Source organism: Trichogramma pretiosum, unplaced genomic scaffold (genome assembly GCF_000599845.2).
Source record: "Trichogramma pretiosum strain Unisexual culture from Peru unplaced genomic scaffold, Tpre_2.0 scaffold93, whole genome shotgun sequence".
Lineage (NCBI taxonomy): Eukaryota > Metazoa > Arthropoda > Insecta > Hymenoptera > Trichogrammatidae > Trichogramma > Trichogramma pretiosum.
The window spans coordinates 107,575-127,700 of record NW_019640795.1 but is presented as its reverse complement, the minus strand read 5'-3'; the positions used below and the strand labels follow the sequence as shown (position 1 = coordinate 127,700).

The following is a 20,126-nucleotide window of genomic DNA, read 5'->3' as shown; positions in this document are numbered from 1 at the left end:
ATTTTCTGAGCTTTCGATCTAAACTATTTATAAAAATCATGAAAATGAATTTTTTGAGATAATCGACTTTAAAGTTTTTCCATTAGTTTTTTTTCCTTTACCTAAATACGTTTAGGTAGTTTTACAGCAAGTTAAAAATTTAGCGATTGGTCTAAATAATACTGCTCGGTGTGGTACTGCGAGACCACATGAATAATAGCGGCATTTTTTCAAATTCGAATCACTTTTTTCTCGTAAACCATTGTGTTTACGAAAAAAAGACAAGAGTACTTTTTTGTTTAAAATGACCCAAAAATGCTAAATAAATGTTTTAGGAGCAAAAAATTCAATTTCATCGTCATTGCATAATTATTTATTGGCCACTTTTTTATGACCAATTTTAGCGATATGTACCTATAGAAGTTCGGTTTTAGCAGCCCAAAATAAGTAAGAAAAACATTGGTGCACCCATCAAAGAACACATGACCACGGTAGGCCCACTGGCCCCTAGACTAAACACTTTAACCACACTTGCTTAAGTCATTCAATTGAAAGATCTACAATCTACATTGACCGACCATGATTAGTAGGAGTGTGCGATTACCCGAAAAAACTCGGCTACATCGAGTTTTCTTTTGAGTTCCCCATTAAAAAAAAAGAAATCCATTCGATGATTCATGACCTAGTTAATGTGTAGAAGCAGCCTAGTTGCAGTGTCTCTGTATTATTTCTACTTTCTCTTATGCTTCTCCTACCGACCAACTGAATGTTGTGAGTCTACAGAGGCGTTGCATACGCTTAGCCATCTGCTACTGACATTATAACATTGTCATAAGCTCGAACGGCTTTCGCTACGCCAGATTTACATTTTCTATTCATTACCGAATTCAAAATGACTCTGACTGTACATATGCTACTTGCTTTGATCTCTTCTAGCTTCACCTACGAGTTTTTAATTCTCTATACAGATCGTAGTGCATGTAAAAGATCAGTACAGGTTACGACGTGGCAGCGTGAACATCCAACAGATATAGCAAGCGATTCTCTTAAAATAAGAATAAAATACATGTACATTTCAAGTTACAAGTGATTGTGAATTGTGTTTGAGCGAGTTGAACGATGGACACATTCGAAGACGGATCCACTGCAAGTTTCGATGAAAAAAAATTTTTAGAGACATTGAAGAGTTTAAAAAAACATACCAACTGGGAGCTCGTAGATGAGCGACGCAAATTTATCTATCAAGTTAATCCTTTAATCGAAAAATGTGTCGGACCAACCCCACTACTTCCAAATGTCCAAGACGTTTTCAGTTCCGAAGACGTCGAGCGTCTTGCCATCGATTGCATCAATTTTGAGCATGAGGTAGAATTCAAAGATTTCATTTGCTTCCTGTCTATCACCGGCTATAAGGACGAGCCCAAGCTCGATGGAGACGGCAAGCCATCGTCGCGTCGCACAACACCAGTACATGTTGCGGCTAAAAAGAATGAATTAATCTGTTCCTATCTTTTTGATATATACAACCGATACGACGTCAATTACACCGACGAATCTGGACTGTCGCATTTCCATGTGGCCTGTATGAATTGCTATGTGGACGAAGCCAAGAAATTTCTCGAGCTCGGTCAAGATCCTAATTGCCTCTGGCTAGAAACAGGAGATTCGCCACTACACTCGGTTCTGTTTGGCCACGAGGAGTTGAACCCAGATCCTAATTGCCTCTGGCTAGAAACAGAAGATTCACCACTATACTTGTTTCTGTCGGGCGACGGGGAGTTGGACGAACACGAGCAGTCGTTTGAACTATTGCTGAGAAATGGGGCTGATCTTAATTTAGCCAATAAGGAGGGATTGACTCCTTTGCACATTATTAGCAAGAAATACACTTCCGGGTTTAGAAGAGTTCCTGCAGTGCCGAAGATGTTATTCGAAATCAGTGACGAATTGAATCTGCCGTTGCCGATCGATGCTCGTGACAAGTTCGGTAATACACCATTGCATTTAGCACTGCTCAACAACAGCGTTTATGTTACTCAAATGCTGCTGAGAAGAGGCGCCAATCCGAATCTGGCGAATGACGAGGGATCGACACCTTTGCACCTATTTTACATGAGACGCGATTATTATGACACCGGTTTGATGGAGTTATTTTTCAAAATCTGCGACGAAGTGAATCAGACGGTGCAAGTCGACGTGGTGGACAAGTTGGGCCGGACACCACTACAGTTGGCAGTGGCGAATCTCTGTCCAGATTGCATTGATATTCTCTTCGAGCATGGCGCCGATCTGGGTAAATTCGTTTTTCCAAGTGATTATTTTGCCACCAAAATATCTAAATCGAGGCCATCTTCAATTACGTTCAATTGCAGATTGAGAATAGCGTCCGGGGCGTTGGCCGTTGTCGAACGAATTGAGAATAGAGGATATCAACTGAAGCGAAGTGACGCCTTGACGATCATGAAATGTTTCGCCGAGTACAAATTGTTCGAGAATTCAGCAGATCTTCATCAATTTTGGTACGAACATAATGCCTTCACAGAATTGGCAAAAGATATCAGGATCTGTCCGGGCATATCGCATGTACAAAGCTATCTAGATGACGAGGAGAGGATGTACAAAACTGGAAGAGAAATAAGGGGAAGTCCGAGTCTGCCGCTCAATGAAATTGTGCTACTACAACCCGAAGAGGCGGCAAAATTATTCACATATGAGGACTACTGGAAATTTGCTTGCTCATTCCAATTGTGTCGTCAGTGGGATAAGTATCAGGAACTAAGTGCATTAAATCTGTGCGAGAAACTATCGAGAGGATTTTTCCGGAGCTGGGCTCTGGATCCTTTCATGGAGCTGATACACGACCGACTGCCGGTTCTCTGCTGTGAGATGATCATCGAACAATTATCGAACGAAGATTTATGCAATATTTGCTTAGCAGCTGCAGGAAAGAATTCGTGATGACGTTAAACATTTTTCGTATTCATTGTTTATGTCTTTTTTTATTAAATTTCTGTAGACTTTTTATAATAATTCAAATAAATACATTTGAAAAAATGAGTTCCGATATTCTTAGTGATAAGCACACGATCGTTCGAAGTATAAAATATATATGAGTCAGATTCAGAATTTTAGTTTATAGGTCTGAGATTGCTCGAAAAAACTCGATTAAATCGAGTTTTCTTTTGAGTTCCCCATTTAAAAAAAAGAAAAAACCAATTCGACGATCGATGCGTCGAGTTATGTGTAGAAGCACGTGGCGCTACTTATGCCTAGTCATGTGCCATATTGATATTATTTCCTCGAATTTTCTTATGCACGAGTGATCCCCACTATGCTGGATTTAGACTTTCTAATCCTTCCCGATAACAATTACTATATTATAACTATTTTTATCTCTTGTAGCTTCGCCTACGATTAAATTCGTATTACGGGGGTTCAATTATTACATGTAAAAATTCGTATCGGAGATATTTTTCGTCGGGGAATGGTCTTCAGTTCGTGTTATAGAGGGATGCGGGCATTAGCACAGTGCTATAAAATGTTGTACGATAATCGTGTCATGGGGACACTTTTCGGCCCAGCTATTAGGATTCTCGCTGCGCTTGGGCCCTAAACTACGCTGTGCTAAAAAGTGTTATTTATGGTACTTGTATCGCAACCACTATTTTTCACTTTTACAGCCTACTACTGTAATTGAAAAATGAAAAATAATTAAGCCGCCTGTTAGCCCTTAAGAAAATCTTGACCCGATCGATACGATTTGATTACACTTAATAGCTCCCTTCGTAATCACTGGACTATCTATCTCGCATTTATACAGTTCGCTCTTTAGAGTATATTTGAATGAGTCTTAGGCATTGATTGTAACTAATGACTTAGCAGATCAATGCCAATGTTGATAATGGAATATCGGCCTCCACTGCTTTGAACCTACACGTATAGAAGTTAAAATGTGCTCGATCTCTCTTTGACGAGCGAGGAGCTTCGGTAATACGATAGCTCAAGTGATGCTAAAATTTCCAAAGAGATCGATTAGGTCGTAAAAGCAGCTACGGATACGATAGGAAAGAAAATGAACACAGACACCTCAGAAAATGAGTTTCATTAGAGCACTTAGCCGTGTAATTATTCGGTAACACTAGAGTCTGAAATATGAAAAATAATACTACAGTCTTCGTGCTTGAAAGCTCGCAAATGATAAGCTCTTATACCGATTTGATTTTTTCTTCATTTTTTGTCGATATAAAATTGATACTTTATAGAATTATTGTAATTAAACGAGCTAGCATAAATAACGAAGATTCATTCAAAGACTCATAAGCTCAGAAATATTCTTCTCGTCGTCGCAGCAAATATTTGTTCATGAAAAAATCAAGGGGGGAAGTAAAATCTCAAGAAAATGAATAATAATTGCAATTATTTAGCATTAAAACTGACTGACTGTTGAGCGCAGTCAAAGCGTCTGTGTATTATAGTCGGCGAGAATTGATGAGGCGCTCGCGCGCGAGCTCGCGAAGGAGAAGTTGGAGCGATTCGGTTATTGTGGCACAGACAAATAGGCAGCTCGGCGAGACTTTTCACGCCCCGCGCGGGCGATATTATATAATAGTTGCTCGCTTGCGCGGAAACGCAGCAGCCGACAAAGTAGCGGGCGGCGCGAAGAGAATATAGCGCAATTGCAGCGCTCTGTATCATGGTACATAAACGACTCGTCGAGCTTACGTTCAATACCCTCCACCATCGCGTACCCCCCCGGCCGCGCGCGAGTGAATAAAAGCTCATCGTTGTCGTTCCATTTACGTCCTCTCTCTCTCTTCATTGCTTCGACTCGTTATATAAAGCACAGGTGAGCTCTCGCTCGCTCGCCGATTCGTACCCGCTCTAGTGTGGCAAACGCCCTTACACGACCTGTCATTATCGTGCGCGCAAGCAGCTCCGCAGCCATATAGCCAGTCGGTTCCTCGTGCTTGCGAGGCTATTTTTGTTTATCTCGGCGTTGATGCGCGCGCGATAAACTCTAGCTGCGAAGCTGCTTTCGCGCAGTGATTCTCTCGCCAACCAGAGTCTACAACGTATACCCTGTGCAGATTTTCGTCGCTCTTATAATAATATGTATAATGCAATCGGACGATTGCTGACTTACTTTGACGGAGAAGCTACTGGAGCCGACGCAGATGAGACGATTGTAGTCGGGGCTGGATACGCTCCGGCAGGACCGGTTGCCGTTGAGTAATTTGTTGAAGCGCAGTTTCACGACCTCATCGTGCTCGGCTTCGAAGCGGTACACGCAGCTGTAAACAACACGAGAAAAACAACTCAATTTACATTCAAACTCGAGAGAAAGAGCTGGAAGAGAGACGAAATCCTCGAAGTGCTCCTCCTATCCTCGAGAATTGCAAAATTTAATAAAACTACAGAAACTTGGTTAAGTTACACGTTGACTCGTCTTATTACTTGGGATTGATAGGAAATTAATTAGTGCCTCGAGTTGCTGCCAGCGCGAGTTCGTTAATCAGCTACGAGCTATCATTGTGCGCCTCTCCGTATACACGTACATAAGAGAAGATCGCGCGCGCGACGATTCGCAGCACTTCGAGGAATTCAGCGTCTTCTCATTTCTACGCATTTCTGTTATGCGCCGATCGATATGTAACAGGTTCGACGCGAATACTTTCTCTGTTTGTTTTCTCTCGCGGGCCCGAAATTCCGCTGACTATTGACATTTTGTCACAGCAGGAGGGAGGGCATAAAAAATTCCACCCTCTTACGTCCATCGAAAAAAAAAGAAGGAGAGAAAGGAAAAAAATGCGCGAGGAAATTCGAGTTTTATGCAATGTCCGCGCGGAAGCATTTCAAGTGAAAATTCGCACTGCAGGTATATTTATATATATAATTTTAAATACCTCGAAAGTTCTAAGCCGCGCTTGTCGTAAAGACTAACTTTATGAGCTCCATAAAAGGTGCTTGATAGCGAGCGAGTCGAGCTACTATATATTTTACGTAGTATTCCGAAGCTCAGCCGGTAGCCGGTTACGAGCTGTAACCGCTGCAGCAGCAGCTCTTGCAGCTACACACGTACGGGATGTGTGCTGTGCGCATTCGATTGTGTGCATCGCATCTGTATATACACCGATACACCGAGAAAAGCATAACTAGCGACGACGCGGCTTGTTTTCGCTTTTCATACGCCGCTGCACGATGCCGCGCATCGATTTTTTTGCTCTATTAAATATTTGTCCCCGATAAATAATATTCTCGACTCGCGCTGTGAATACCGGCGCATACGTACTTTTACGAGGATATTTTTTTTTATTGAATCCAGCTGCAGCGCAGTGCCAGAGTCCGTGCGGTTGTAAAAATTTCACGTGCGATACTTCACTGCAGCGTCTTATCTGATTAAGCTTTTAATGTTTAAAGCTGACTCGCGGTGTTTTTTAACTCTTTCCGCTCGAGGCTTTGAGTGAATATAATCGTATGAAAGGGTCGACGCTCGCTGCGCATCGAGCAATCAAATACGTATCTATCTCGTGCTGCAGCTGCGCGGCGAGCACGAAGAGGGAGAGAGAAAAAAATTACATTATAATACTCACGTTAAATTTTTCGCTCCGCCTCGTCCATAAAGGAATATGTCCCTTGGCCCGCGGAATCTCCGGTCTGGGTAGGTGTCGCGGTTCCGGCTGTAGAAGATCCGGGAGCAGGGCGTATCGCCGTACGGATCGCCGTCCTGGTAGAGGTCGACGAATTCGAAGAGGGCTCGGAAGTCGAGTGGCCTGCAAACATCGAAATTCGTTGAACATTTCGAATATTTTTTCGTCGCGCGCGTTACATCGCCCGCTCGTAGTCGAGTGCGCAAATATTTTCCTCTTTTTAATTTGAAACGCACTTTTGTGAGACAAAAAAAAAAAAATTCATTCGGCCAAGTGCCATTTTGTAGTTTAACGTATTTTGCGCTTACACTCTTGACTATATTTTTTTTCTCGCTCTTCTCGGTGCACTTCATTGTACCGCGTGCTGTATTTCAAAGCTAACTCGAAAGATAATATATACCTATAACGAGAGAAAGAGAGAAAACGCGACAAAGACTACTTGGAGAAATTTCAAAATGAAAGTCGATCGTAGACTCTTCGACGTCGAGCTTACTGCTGCAACACAGAGAGAGACAGGGTAAAATTTCAGCTCGACGCACGAGCAAGTTCGTTGATGTAGCGCGGCGCATCGAGAGAGTTGCAGCATCAGCCAATGACAACTATGCGTAACTTCTCGCCTATTGCCGCGCCGGAGATGATATTCTCTTAACGCCTACTTGGCTGCTGCTGCCGCTTCTTTGAAGTAACTTTCAAACGTGACGCGCTCGACCGTAATTCGGACTGAATTTCATTGAACCGTGGGCATATTGCGTGAAACAGTCGTCAGAGCGAAAGAGTATAATATATAGGTACGTCGCACCGATGCATTTTATTTTACACAAAGTGCAGGGAGACGTACCGTGAGTTACAAGCATTCGGCCGACAAATATTCTTTTCGTTCCAACGGTTTTGAATACTCGGCGCGCAATTTAGGCGCAAGTCGACGCGACCAAAGAGAATTACGAATCAAAGGGTAACGGTTGGAAGAAGATTATTAGATTATTCGGTGAAAATGAAAAAAGTTTCCTCCTCGACGATGTTGCGCTGCGAAAAATTGCTCGGAAAAAAGGAGGTCGAACGCTCGGGCCGGCGCTGCATGCGCGCAGCAGCTCTTCATCCGACTCCGTTTTTCATCCTTACGATTTTTTCCGGCGTCGTTCGGGAGCAATTCGAAACAAATGACGATGAAGATTACATCGGAGACGAGGGGATGAAGACAAAGGGAAGAATCGAAGAAGCAATACTGCGCGAGAGAGAGTCTCTATAGCTCTTCGATGTGGCTATCAAATATCCAATATGTAACTCGCTGCCACCGAGCTAGTTGAGCTTCAAAGTTTTTCTCTCTCTCTCTCTCGCTCGCTCGCGAATGTATATATATGTACGTCGACGTATGCGAATGTGCGAGCATGTGCTCCCGACGTCGAAGCGAATAAAGTAAAGTAGAAATTCTCCGTATAGAATCGGCTCGCGCTCCCAGCTATATACGTTTATACCGGATATGTACAGCAGCGCGGCAGTAGTAGACGACGTTGCGACGACTGGATGCACATTTCGGTGGCCGAATCCGCAAGGGACAGAAACGACGACGACGGCTACATATCCATTACGCGACGTACCTATAACGTATCCGTTTACTCGTAGAATTGCACAAGAAGAGAGAGAAGAGAAGAGAAGAGAAGAGACGAGAATAGAGAAAAGGAAAGGAAACTCGCCTGAGGGCAGTAGTCTCGGAGACGAAAAGCTCGATGGTCAGGCTGCCGCTGGAGGAAATGAAACTCTCGGCCGGGCTGCACGGTCGGCTGGTGTTCTGCAGAATCACGTGGTCGCAGCTGCGCGGCACTTTGTCCTTGCAGTAGCGGGCCATGAGGGTGGCGTTGCTCGACAGCCTGCCGCTGGCCCCGTGGCCGGTGGCGGCTCTGCTGCCGTTGATTTTGGCTACGGCACTGCCGCTGCCACTGATACTGCTACCGCTGCTGCTGCCCAGAAGCTTCTCGTTTTGTTTCTCGCTGTGGATTTGAAATTCGAATCTTATATCAGTGAGGTTTTACGAAAAAATAACGTAGAAATAAAATATACGTCCTGTACCAAAAGCATCGTTTACAGGGACCTTATTTTTTCATTTCTAACATTTTTTTTATCAAGTCAATACATTGATGGGTACTCGTTACTGGAATAGTTCATTTTTCTTTGCTCGTACGCAGATATTACAAATTCCATTTATATATTTTGATAAAAGCCTCTCGCTTATTGTATATTTTTCATGAAGCTACAAGCTCTTCGATGAATCGTCACAACAAAAGAATTTGTTGTAGGAATTTAAGGAATTCATTTTGCAAAATAGCTTTTATTAATTAATATAATTATTACGAGCGATTGAAAAAGAATTCCAATTTTCAGTCCAAAATTAACAATTTTTATCGAATTAAAAATTAATTTAATTATTCGATCATTTCCGTTAAAACGACGTACGGTTTAAAAATCTAGGTATTTAGGAAATTACCGCGATCTCTTCGATGTTTGAAATATTATAGAAAATAATTTCACGAATTAATTTAGCTGGCATGCGTGCGGGCTCACCAAGCGATATCGTTGCACTCGCCCGTCGACAAAGGCATCATATCGCCGTCCCATATTTTCAGACTGGTCGAGCACTCGTCGTCGGCCGCCGGGGCGAGGCTGTTGGCCACGTGGAACTTGAGCACCGACAGCCAGACTCGAAATTGCGGAGTCGGCTGCAGGGGCTGCTGGCGACCCCACTTGATGTCGGCCTTGGTGGGGAACTTCGGTATGGGACGGGGCGACGTGGGCGACGGAAAGCTCGTGTCCTCGCCGCGAAGATGGTACAGGCAGGTCGTGTTGCGCGGCAGCGAGTGACGGGGCGAGGTCAGCACGCCACCCTCGCTTCCTCGTAGCCAAAATTCGCAGCGCTTGTTTCGCGTGAACGACGACGAGTTGGCGTCCACGAATTTCACCTGAGTTTTTTTAATCCACATTCAATAATCGATATTTTTTATTTATATCCGGTCTGTACGAGTAGTATGAAGTGGTTCCGGGTTTTCTTTTTAACTCTTGCAAGCTTGCAAATGCGTTCAAAGTCAAGATCAACGTTACAATTTATATTCATTTAGTAAAGTACTTTTTCCCAAGTTCAAAAGTCGGCACAAGACACTCGGCTGCAGATCAATTAAAATAAAATAAATAGTGAAATAAATAATTTAATTTTCAAGGAAAAAATGTCAACTCGGCGCTAGAAAAAACATAAACGTGTACATTAATATTAATTTGCCGTTCGTATACCAGTCGCATGTTGCAGGCTCGAAGAAAGGCAGGTAATAATTATATTACGACACGATTAAGGGCTGCATACTTTATAGCCAAGGAGCAGCGACGCGCGTAAGAGTATTACGCTCGTAGCTGCCGAGGCGGAGGTATTTCCAGCCTTTGTCGGAGCAACGCCTGTATATACGTATATATATACGAGGCTGTGTCGAGGTGGGCGTGTGCGTGTGTGTCTGTGTATGTAAGAGTCACCTGCACGTCCAGCTGAAAGCCATGAAGCGAGTGCGGCGATGATGGATGAAGAAAAGTCCCGTAAGGCGAGGTCGTGAACACGACCAGCAGGTCCTTGCCGCTGCTGACTACCTCGGGCAAGGGCTCGCCTCCCCCGCAAAACTTCAGTATTACCGGCTCCATCGTATTATAACCGTCGTAGATCGTTACGTGATCCTGCCGGAGCATAATTTTGCAATTAAGAGAAAAGCCCTTTTTACTCGCGCGAGCTCGCCTATAACTATAACGCATATAACTATATAACGCCGCGCAACTCGAGGCTACTCGGCTACTCGGCCAGCAACTTTAACATTATATACATATAGAGCCGCAAGCGGACCGAGCTAATTTGCGGCAGCTCGAGCCTTTCGAGCGACTGCACAAAAATACCTCATAATGTTTCGCCAGAACAATTCCTATATATCACTCCGAGGCTCTCCGACGCCTCCTTCTTGCTCGTTGCCCCGCGCCTTAAGACGTGTACTCGCATACATATACAAAGCCGCGGGTATTTTTCCCCGGGAAAACGAGCATAAGTCTCCGACTTACTCGTAAGTATGTAACGAGCGAGTGACAAATTCAATATAAGCGTACCTTGACTATGTCGCAATCATCCCAGAGGCGGAGCTCCCTCGGCGGTGGCTCGGCCTGCGAAGGCGGCTTCGATCGCACAGCAATCAACTGACCTCGAGTCTGTCTCACCGATATTAAGGGATGCTTTCCTTCAGGAACTTCGTGCTGTCGTATCTGTTAATGGAAAATCATATCTTAAACTTACGGTACGCTGAATCCCCGAGCCGAGGCGAGACGAGACGAGCGCAGCTTTTGCCAGCACAGCGCGCCTCAATCAAATCGACGTTTTCGATCGAAAAATATTATATAATGCCTCGGCAATCGTAATGGCTTCGAGGCGCGCGCACCATCTGTTGGCTTTGTAAATTTGCACTCGTCCTAATTAAGGACGTTCGCTCGGATAAATACAGAGACGTTTTAAGCCGAATTTCCTGTATGCATTATACGCCCGATTTTTAAAAACTTTTTACTCCAGTCGAGCTTAACTTTATTTCACAAAACAAACACTTGCGAGGCTTGCTTTTAAAGGCGGGATGTGAGTACTTTTCAATAATCGAACATTGATGAACAAAAGCGCGAAACTTATTGAAACAAGAGGAGAAAAGTAACGAGCAAAAAAAATCTCACAATGTTAAGAAATTGAAGTAATTAAATATCAATTGGTAAGACGCAAAGTTTAGTGATATTTTTCCTCTTCATTTTTCTTTCAAACTCGAAAACTCAATAGTTTCTTTAAAGTAATTATGGTGTATAAACTATCTATGCAAGAGTCGACGCGAAGTTTAAATTGATTATTCTATTACCAAAAAAGTATCGGACCGAGACTTTGTTCTCGAAAAATATGGCCTCGAAGAGAGCAGCCTTACCGCATAATAACAGGTGAGGTTGCGCGGATAGAGGCCCGGAAAGTTCGGCGACTGCAGCCTGCACCTCTTCTTATCGCAATCGCTGAACGTCTTCGAGCAGTAGGTGCCGGATATGAGCTCGCCTAGATACTGCTCGCTGCTGGGCTTGCGCGTGGGCTTGGACGTCGTCGTCGGCGGCGTCGTGGAAATCGAGCTCGTCGGAGGCACAGAAGTCGTCGGGGCTCTGGTCGATTTGCTCGTTAACGGCGATTTGGTTGTTTTCGAAGTTAGCCCCGGCGATACAGACGAGGATGCATTGTTCGTTGGAACGTGCGCGGTCGAGTTTGTTGTTGGACTGGGCGTCGTTGTGGTCGGCGGTTTGGTCGGTGGGTTGGTCACGACTAAAAATATCAATGTTCATTTAGTACAGGACATTAATTCCAAGAGCAAGTGAGACTAAAACAAAAGTCACATTCAATTCAAAGTGGCTATAAGGTAAAATCTATTTACAAAATAATATATTCGTCGAACGAAGTATAGAATTTCATCGTGGCTTCTTGCCGAGAAAAAAAAGTATAACGAGTTGGTGGTAAAGGTATCGACTTGAAAAGTTTAGCGGCGAGTAAATAAATAGGCTAGGTGTTACTGACCCACGAAGGGATTATTGTATCGCACGACGGCGTCGGAGCGTCGAATCGTCTTGTAGGCCATGCGAAAGTCAAAATTGAATCCGGTCTGATCCTTGCTGAGCCTGAAGAGCCTCAGAGTTATGGAGACGCTGGCGGTCTCGCTGTAGTAGATGGCGGGTCCCCAGGTCGTTCCACACCAGTGGCCTCCCACGTCCGGCCGATTCATCTCCGATATCTGCAGCGAGCCGTCCGGGCATCCCGCCGACGTGAACGACACGAACTTGCCGAGTGTGAAGCTGTCGAACGTCAGCTGCAACGATCAACCAAAATCATCATCGCGTCTGTCGTGTGACTGATAATGCGCGCATCCACGAGTACATAGACGTCTGCACGGCAAGATAATCCTTCGAGCTTTGCTCGGCTATTATGACCGAATGACAATGTTCGTTCGAGTACTTTTTAGCCGAAATAAGCACGGAGAATAATTCTAGCCTTTTCAAGGCTACGTAAATTCATTTACGGATGCAAATTTGATGAGTGAATTTCGTAAGAGGTACGAACGAGACGAACAAGAGAGCTATCCTGCGCTAAACTACACCCACGCGTGAAAAGTACGATAAGTCAGGCGTTGTAGCAACAGCAGGACACGCGCAGCTGCTGGATTCTCGAGGAAACGAGGCCATCACCCCCTTTAATTCTCGACGATACGAGTCACGAATGCAGAGGGACGGAAAAATGTTTTTTTCTCTCGCGCTTAAGATGCATTGTCTGTGCTTACACTAAAATATGTACGCTAAAATAGCGATTGAAATTTTCGTCATTTTAGCTTGCAAAGGCATTGAATAACATTAAATAACCGCTGACAATGCATTGACAAAGAGTTTCTTTCAGAAAACATGATTATTTCTATTTTTATGTATAATTAAGTGTGAAATAAAACATTGTGCTATTTCAAAATGATACATTTTTATACAAAATTTTGTTAGTTTTTCATATATTTTTCATTTGTACGACAAAAAATAACTATAAATTGTAAAAGGATATTATAAAGACCGTGAACTTTTCGGCGATAAAAGTCCGTATCAAACTTGATTAGATTTGACTTTTACGTTTCTCTTTGTTGTAGTAAGCTTCCATTATATTCACATCCTTTTGTAGTATTTTTGATACGGTAATTTTAACAATTCCTATAGTAGAAATTCTCTAGTCACTAAAATCGAGCTAGAATTTTTTCAAATCTATCATTAATTTACAATTAACCATGTAGAGTTTCAACACAAACGAGTTATTTCCATTGACAGATTATCGATGCGACTGTCACAGATATTTTACTACCACCTGCAGCTCCAATAACTAATTGCACTTTATTTCTAATATAACAAGTTTAATACTATTACGTATTGTATCGGTGTGAATTCAGAGACATACTTCTCTTTTGTATAAATGTATCTTCACATTTCATGTACGTATCAGAATAGTTTGCAACTGAATTGTTGACATTTTCACTACAATTTTGAAGTAGTCAGAGCCTCTGTGTATCGCATTACATTAATGCGTACGGCTAGTCGACGGTAGAGGGGAATGTATCGCCAAAGAGTCATCATGAACAGGGAATCATCCGAGTAGCGCGTTCAATCGTCAACGAAAAGCTAAATTCCTGCAGTAAGCAAGTGTTTAAACATAATATCCGTTGCAGATTATAGCTCTCAAAAAGTTTCCATATTTTTACGGACGAAATTTTAAGTGAGCCGACTCGAGCGAGACGAGGCGTACCTCCTTTGGCGATTTGCAGCAACTGAAAGCTCTTTTGGCCTCGGGTATAATGACGACGCAGAGAGGGGCGAAGTTGAGCTGCCAAAGTAGAAGAAAAAAAGGCACACACGACGCGGAAAACAGAAGCGCAAAAATTCGACGCGCGTGGCAGGAAGAAGAGCATTTCTCCGATATCGTCGCGTGCGCGGCACTCAGCGAGAGAGGAGCGTGCTCAGGGGGCGGCTTGCCTGCCAGCGCAAAAATCACGAGTTAGGCACAACCGTATCGATATATAACGTACGGCCTATCGGCGCGACGAAGGTGAGGCGCTTTTCCGTACGCGCGGCCTCCTTCTCTTTCCACGTTCATATTCCGCTCCGCGTTACCGAATCGTTGCAGTGTAACGCGATGTAATATACGTACGCAAAACTTTTCAGCGATTTTACATCTGCATATCGAATGTCCGCTTCCTTTAACTGCATTAGCGTCGGCCATAGCTGTATCGATCGGTAATAAAATCCGTTTTTTAATTTCCGAATAAAAAAGAAAAATACCAAGATTAAAATACCAGCTCTTTGATACTTTATCTGTTTCCGGATGCAATAAATGAAGTTGGAAAATTTTTTGTTCGAATGTGAAACATTCATTCGGTTGGATCGAGGCTTTTTGTAAAATGAGCATCGCGTGCATTCGTAGGCGTGACCTCAAACTCGATGAAAGAGCGCATATATACACATATAAAAAGAAACTGCCAAGCCAGAATTTTTCTTTCATTCTTAGGATTGTATTTTCGAGCAATATGCGTATTCGCGTTTATTGTTCTTCACGCACAAACACACACAAATTCTTTTGTTGGAAGTTATTAAAAAATTCCAGCGTTAACTCGAAAAGGGGATTCAAGCACCAGTCTTCGGCTAAAGTACGCGTGTCCGCGCACCTGAAAATAGTCCAGCTATCCGTGTGTATAACTCTTTTTAACGGGAGCAAAGGTGCAAAAGGTGGAAAATACCAGCGACGGAGGATTAAAATTGACAACGCCAAAGCACGTCGAGCGAGCGAGCGAGCGCGCGCGCAGCCGTTTGAAATGTAAGCATTTTTTGCCCGCGACTTTTATCATCTCCCTTTGTTCGTTACAAAATGAAAATATGTTTTCTGACGAATTCTTTATGCACATGCTCGTATTACTTTCTGAATTCGAGCGAATTGCCGTGTAATATTTATATTTACCTGGACTATGTCACCGAGGATGCCGCCAGGGGCACTGAATGTGAGCTTGCAAACGTAAGGCACCTTATCTTCTTTCGGCCGGTGAAGCTCGAGATCATACGTTTTACCAACATCGCCGTAGTATGTTTTATTGCATGCTGAAACACAAGCAAATTTTTTTGTTTACTCAACATGAAAATTTCAATTTAGATGCATACACATAAGACGATAATAGTTAATTTACGTTCAATGCCGTCAGCTATAAAGTCTGACTTGATTTTTTACTCTGATCCTAGCTGGAGCTCAGAACTCGGTTTATCTGCTTGTTTTTCTTACTTTGAGCTCGATGTTTCTTTATTCCTCGAAACTCTTTACTCTTGATTTACGCGAGCGAGTGTTTTTGCGCGTCGAACGAATGAGAAGCTCTCGCGCGCCAGAAGTCGTAATTCTTTCAACAATACTGCTGCCCACGATCCCAGCCGGGTAATTTTCTATACAGCTTTACTTACGAGCTGCTTTGAGTTATGATCGCAGCCGCGTAACTTGATAATTGAATAAAAAATTCACGTCAAGCAGTTTGCGGCTGAACACTTTTCCCTTACAAATGAGCGACTACGCGAGTCTCATTCTGTCGCAACGAAATTAATGCATTTGACGCTTGAACATCTTTAAGTAAACTCGAAGGTTTGATTGACAGTGCCAAGTAAGCAAACGCCGTCAAAGTCGTTCGACAGAACCAAATGTATGTCATTAGTTAATTGAATTGGTTTACAGTAAGTCATACCCAAAGTAACGATCAAATTAATCAAAAATAATTTTTAATCAACAAAAATTTATGAAAAGTCATAGGCTGAAGCGCATAAGTATGCTTAAAATTTTTCAGTAATTTTATTTCTAACATTATTTTTACACGTTTGAGGCGAATCAAAAAAAGTGTCACTATATAAACATCCTGATCCACAAAATTTTTTACATTTTTTATTTTTACATTGATTTTAGATCGAAACATGATTTTTAATCAAACCAAAGATACGTATAGCATGATTCAAGAAATTCGACTGTTTTCTTTGTCATAAACTACATAGGTCAATAAACTTATGACGACGCTTTATCTTTTACGCAAAATCTCACCGAGTTGTATCATTTTCGAACGTGTCATGTTGCAAATTATTTCTGATGGTATTTCGATAGTCTTGTTCCATATTTATACGTCATCAAATTTTGAACGCCATTTACGTGCATTCCCCAACATTTTCAAAAAATTACATACAATAACGTCCCTACAGATTAATTTAAATTTGCTACATTTCACTCATATTTATCTCTGATTAATAATTGTTTATTAACTGATTGAAAAGATTTTATGAGCAAATATATTGAATGTCATAAAACATTACCTATCACTATCTAAAGAAAAATATATTTGAATCGTTTAATCAGATTTTATTTAATTTTTGAAATTATATTCATCGATGTATAATTACTAAGAGGAAATGAAGTATGGGTAAAAATATTATTTAGATATCATAAGCTGTCAAATCAAGCTAACTTGATTGGTTATTTCAGGTTTTACCGAAAAATTTTCGGCCAAAAGTCCACGTACATTTATATTTTATATTTTAATCCATTTTGAGTAGCCTGAGTAATCCTATACTTTCCCCATAGGAGAAAAGCATACTAGATTAAATAAATTTGAGCTCAAATGTTTTTTCGAAATAGAAACAGATTACTGTATATTATATGTATGCCCGTGCTTTGTCGAAAATGAAACAAACGTAAGTCCTGCATCCATTTTCTTACTTTAGGTGATTTTTTTGAAATGTTTGGATTAAATAAGTAACTCTATTTTTGTTACTAAATCAGAATAATTTCATCAATAATATAGAGTTTTTTGGACTCACGTAATAAAACTGACGTTGAAGCAATAAACTAGTGTAAGTAAATAAAAAAATGGATTCGTGGAAAAATTGTATTTATATTTGTCTATAATTAATAATTTTAAATGATGCATAGGCCCAGAAATGCTGGAATATATGAGGCCATGGGCCAAAACTGCAAATCAAATCGGTAATGAAGTGGTTGCTTACGCCCATGATGGGCTCATGAATTCTTGCTGGACTGGTGAAGACTGTGGTGTAGGAAATTTCATAACTGACAGCTTTGTCGAAGCTGTATGTCATGGCAAACATCGCTTATTCATTTTTGAAAGATGTTTCGATGAGCGCTAAATTTACCATTATGCATTTGCAGTTTCGTAATTTGACCGATAATCCAAAACATTGGACGCATGCATCTATAGCTTGGATAAAGTCGGGATGTATCGGAAGTAAATTACCAGCTGGAAATGTCACTTATGCCGATGCAATCGCAGTTCTACCATTTGAGAACGTAATCAACATTATTCAAATGACCGGTGATGAGTTACGCCAAGTAAGATTTTTTTCGTAACTAAAAAAAATTATAAACAACATTGATTTATATACAATTTTCAAAGATTCTACAATCTGATGTGAAAATGCGATTTTGGAAAAATAAATGGGTACAACATGTCACCAATCACTTTTCGGGTTTGGAATTAGTTTATGATACGACTAAACCTAACGATTTTCAGCTTATTAGCGTATCTGTTAGGTAAGTTCACATACTTTCGTTTGACGATAAAATGAAAACATTCATGATTTCCATCTTCAGGTGTCAAAAATGTGAAAAGCCGATTTATGAACCACTTGTTAAAGAACAAGTATATCGAGTTGCTACATTTGACTATCTCATTAATATATTTGGAGATAAATTTAAAAATCCGGCTATACAAAAATTTAATTTGAAAAACATTGATTGTTTTACTAGATATTTGAAATTGGTAACACCGTATTCTTATGAAAATGACCAGCGTCGAATCATATTATGAAATCGGTCGGCCAATATTTAAGTCATCAGAAAATATTCCGAAAAAATTTTCAAAAAATATAAGACAAAGAATTAATTTGTAATGGAAAAGCAACGGTATGTGCGCAAACGCATTGAGGTTGAACAAACTTCTAGCGTACATAACGAATTCCAATTAGAAGCAGCGCGTACAAGCGCCGAGGCATTAGTCGCAGTTGTACTGTAGTTGCGAGCTGGAGGTCGTAAGCAAGCGTGGGTCGTAAGCACGAAAATTTTAATCGATTGCCCAAGCGTGTCCGTTTGCTCTGAAAATGATGACGCTCTGACAATGAATATCCGATGAGTTTTTGATGACCGTTCACGAGGATTAATAGTTTTTTTAACAATCAATTCTTTGTTTCGGTGCTACTGTGCGACATAGAATTGATACAATATCGATTGCGTATTTATATTTTGACAAACTAAAGTACTTCATTCATTTTACTATCAACAATCAAATGGCGCAGAGTACGGGTGATATTAAATTGACTCGAACACATTGTTTTCTAATGTGCATTACTCTATTAAATCTACTATCATCATAATACAAAATTATGAAAATGCATCGAATGATCAATTTTTTTATTTTTGCTCATACAATCACTTTGAAAGTCAAAAAAATATTTAGTGACTCATTATGCCTCCTTAACTTGGGTACTTAATTTTAGATTTTCGTATATAAAAGTGAACTAGGAAGAAGGGTTTAAATTTCAAATGCGTCCGGGTGAAACTTACGTGTGCACTGCTGTTGCTCGTCACTTTTGTCACCGCAGTCGTCGACGAGATTGCAGACCTTATTAAGATAGATGCAGCGGCCATTGTTGCAACGGAATTCGCTTTGACGGCAAGACAGTACGAGTGTCGCAGTCGTTACAAGTAAAACACTACTGTAGACGAGCCAGCATGGACCTGTAATTAAAATTGAAATCAAATAAATTAAGAGTCTCGGAGCATACGATTTTATCGATTACTTTACAACATCAATGAGATCGAAAAGAAATAAGACTTTGTTTAACATTGAATAGAGTGAAATGAAAAAATGTTCTTTTTATTATTCAAGAAATTGGGAATCCATCAATTCGTTGTTAGTTGCAACCTGTTAATTTGATGATTAATTTAAAAATAAGTTTTCAGTTCGAAAACATCCTATGTTACATTACATTGACATCTTTGCCAAAATCATGGGCTAATTTCCATATTGACATTAGCGTTTATTAAAACTTCAAGAGAACAAAACTTTTTAACTTGACATTTACCAAGAAAAAATTATCTACTACTGAGGTATTCTTGTGTCCGCAAATTTTGTTAAGATAATATACGGGGTTTGCAATGTATTTATATAATTTGTGCTTATAATGCAGTTAACACGACTGGCTTATCTATTCTGCAACGTCAAGTGACTGCTGCACGTACATCTCGTTCTCAAACGCAGCTAGTATGTTCTTGCTTCTATCTACAACGTTGTCATCGCGTGTTTGCTGAACCCAAAAGTACAAACGAAGCGACTTGATGCAAAGCGTGAAAACAGCTCGGCAACTCAATGAAAACTCAGCCTAGTCTTTGAGTTTGACTTGACAATTAAACAGCATACAAATTCATTCTGAAACTGTAGATAACAATAAAACTAAAAGAGCAAAGTAATTTTTTAACGGCGAATTTAACTCGGAAGAATTTAATTTCAATAGTGGATTCATTGCCAGCTTCTAGAAATTCACAAGTTCAAATGTTATTCAAAAAGATCAACCGATGCATACCTTTATACGATATAGAAATCTTTTACGAGGCCGTTCTAAATAAAAAAGCCAAACAACAAGACCGATACGTATCCTCACATGTACTACATTCCGTGTACACGCTGTGCATAGAGGTCGAAGCTAGTTACAGAAAGCAGAGTTTGATGGCTAGTGGAGCAACGGCAATTTGCTCGATTGGCTTTGAACCAAAACATACAGGTAGCAAGACAAAATCAGCAGTCTGCCGAGTGAGGCGTTCATTAGCCGCACTCCAGCACTCTTTTAATTACGTGTGTGTATACATTGCTT

The 20,126-nt window shown here is 41.2% G+C and overlaps 1 protein-coding gene across 1 annotated transcript in view; it reads right to left on the bottom strand.

Annotated features, from left to right (window-relative positions):
• LOC106653280 overlaps positions 1-20,126 on the bottom strand; it is a 58,470-nt gene that overhangs the window by 4,189 nt on the left and 34,155 nt on the right. The window contains exons 2-11 of the mRNA XM_023457959.1: positions 18,820-18,993; positions 15,181-15,317; positions 12,223-12,511; positions 11,594-11,973; positions 10,749-10,901; positions 10,137-10,331; positions 9,183-9,577; positions 8,318-8,611; positions 6,570-6,749; positions 5,123-5,270 (exon numbers count right to left, since the gene is read on the bottom strand). Of these exons, the coding sequence (XP_023313727.1) occupies positions 5,123-5,270; positions 6,570-6,749; positions 8,318-8,611; positions 9,183-9,577; positions 10,137-10,331; positions 10,749-10,901; positions 11,594-11,973; positions 12,223-12,511; positions 15,181-15,317; positions 18,820-18,993 (2,345 nt within the window). The remainder of the gene's footprint in view (positions 1-5,122; positions 5,271-6,569; positions 6,750-8,317; positions 8,612-9,182; positions 9,578-10,136; positions 10,332-10,748; positions 10,902-11,593; positions 11,974-12,222; positions 12,512-15,180; positions 15,318-18,819; positions 18,994-20,126) is intronic.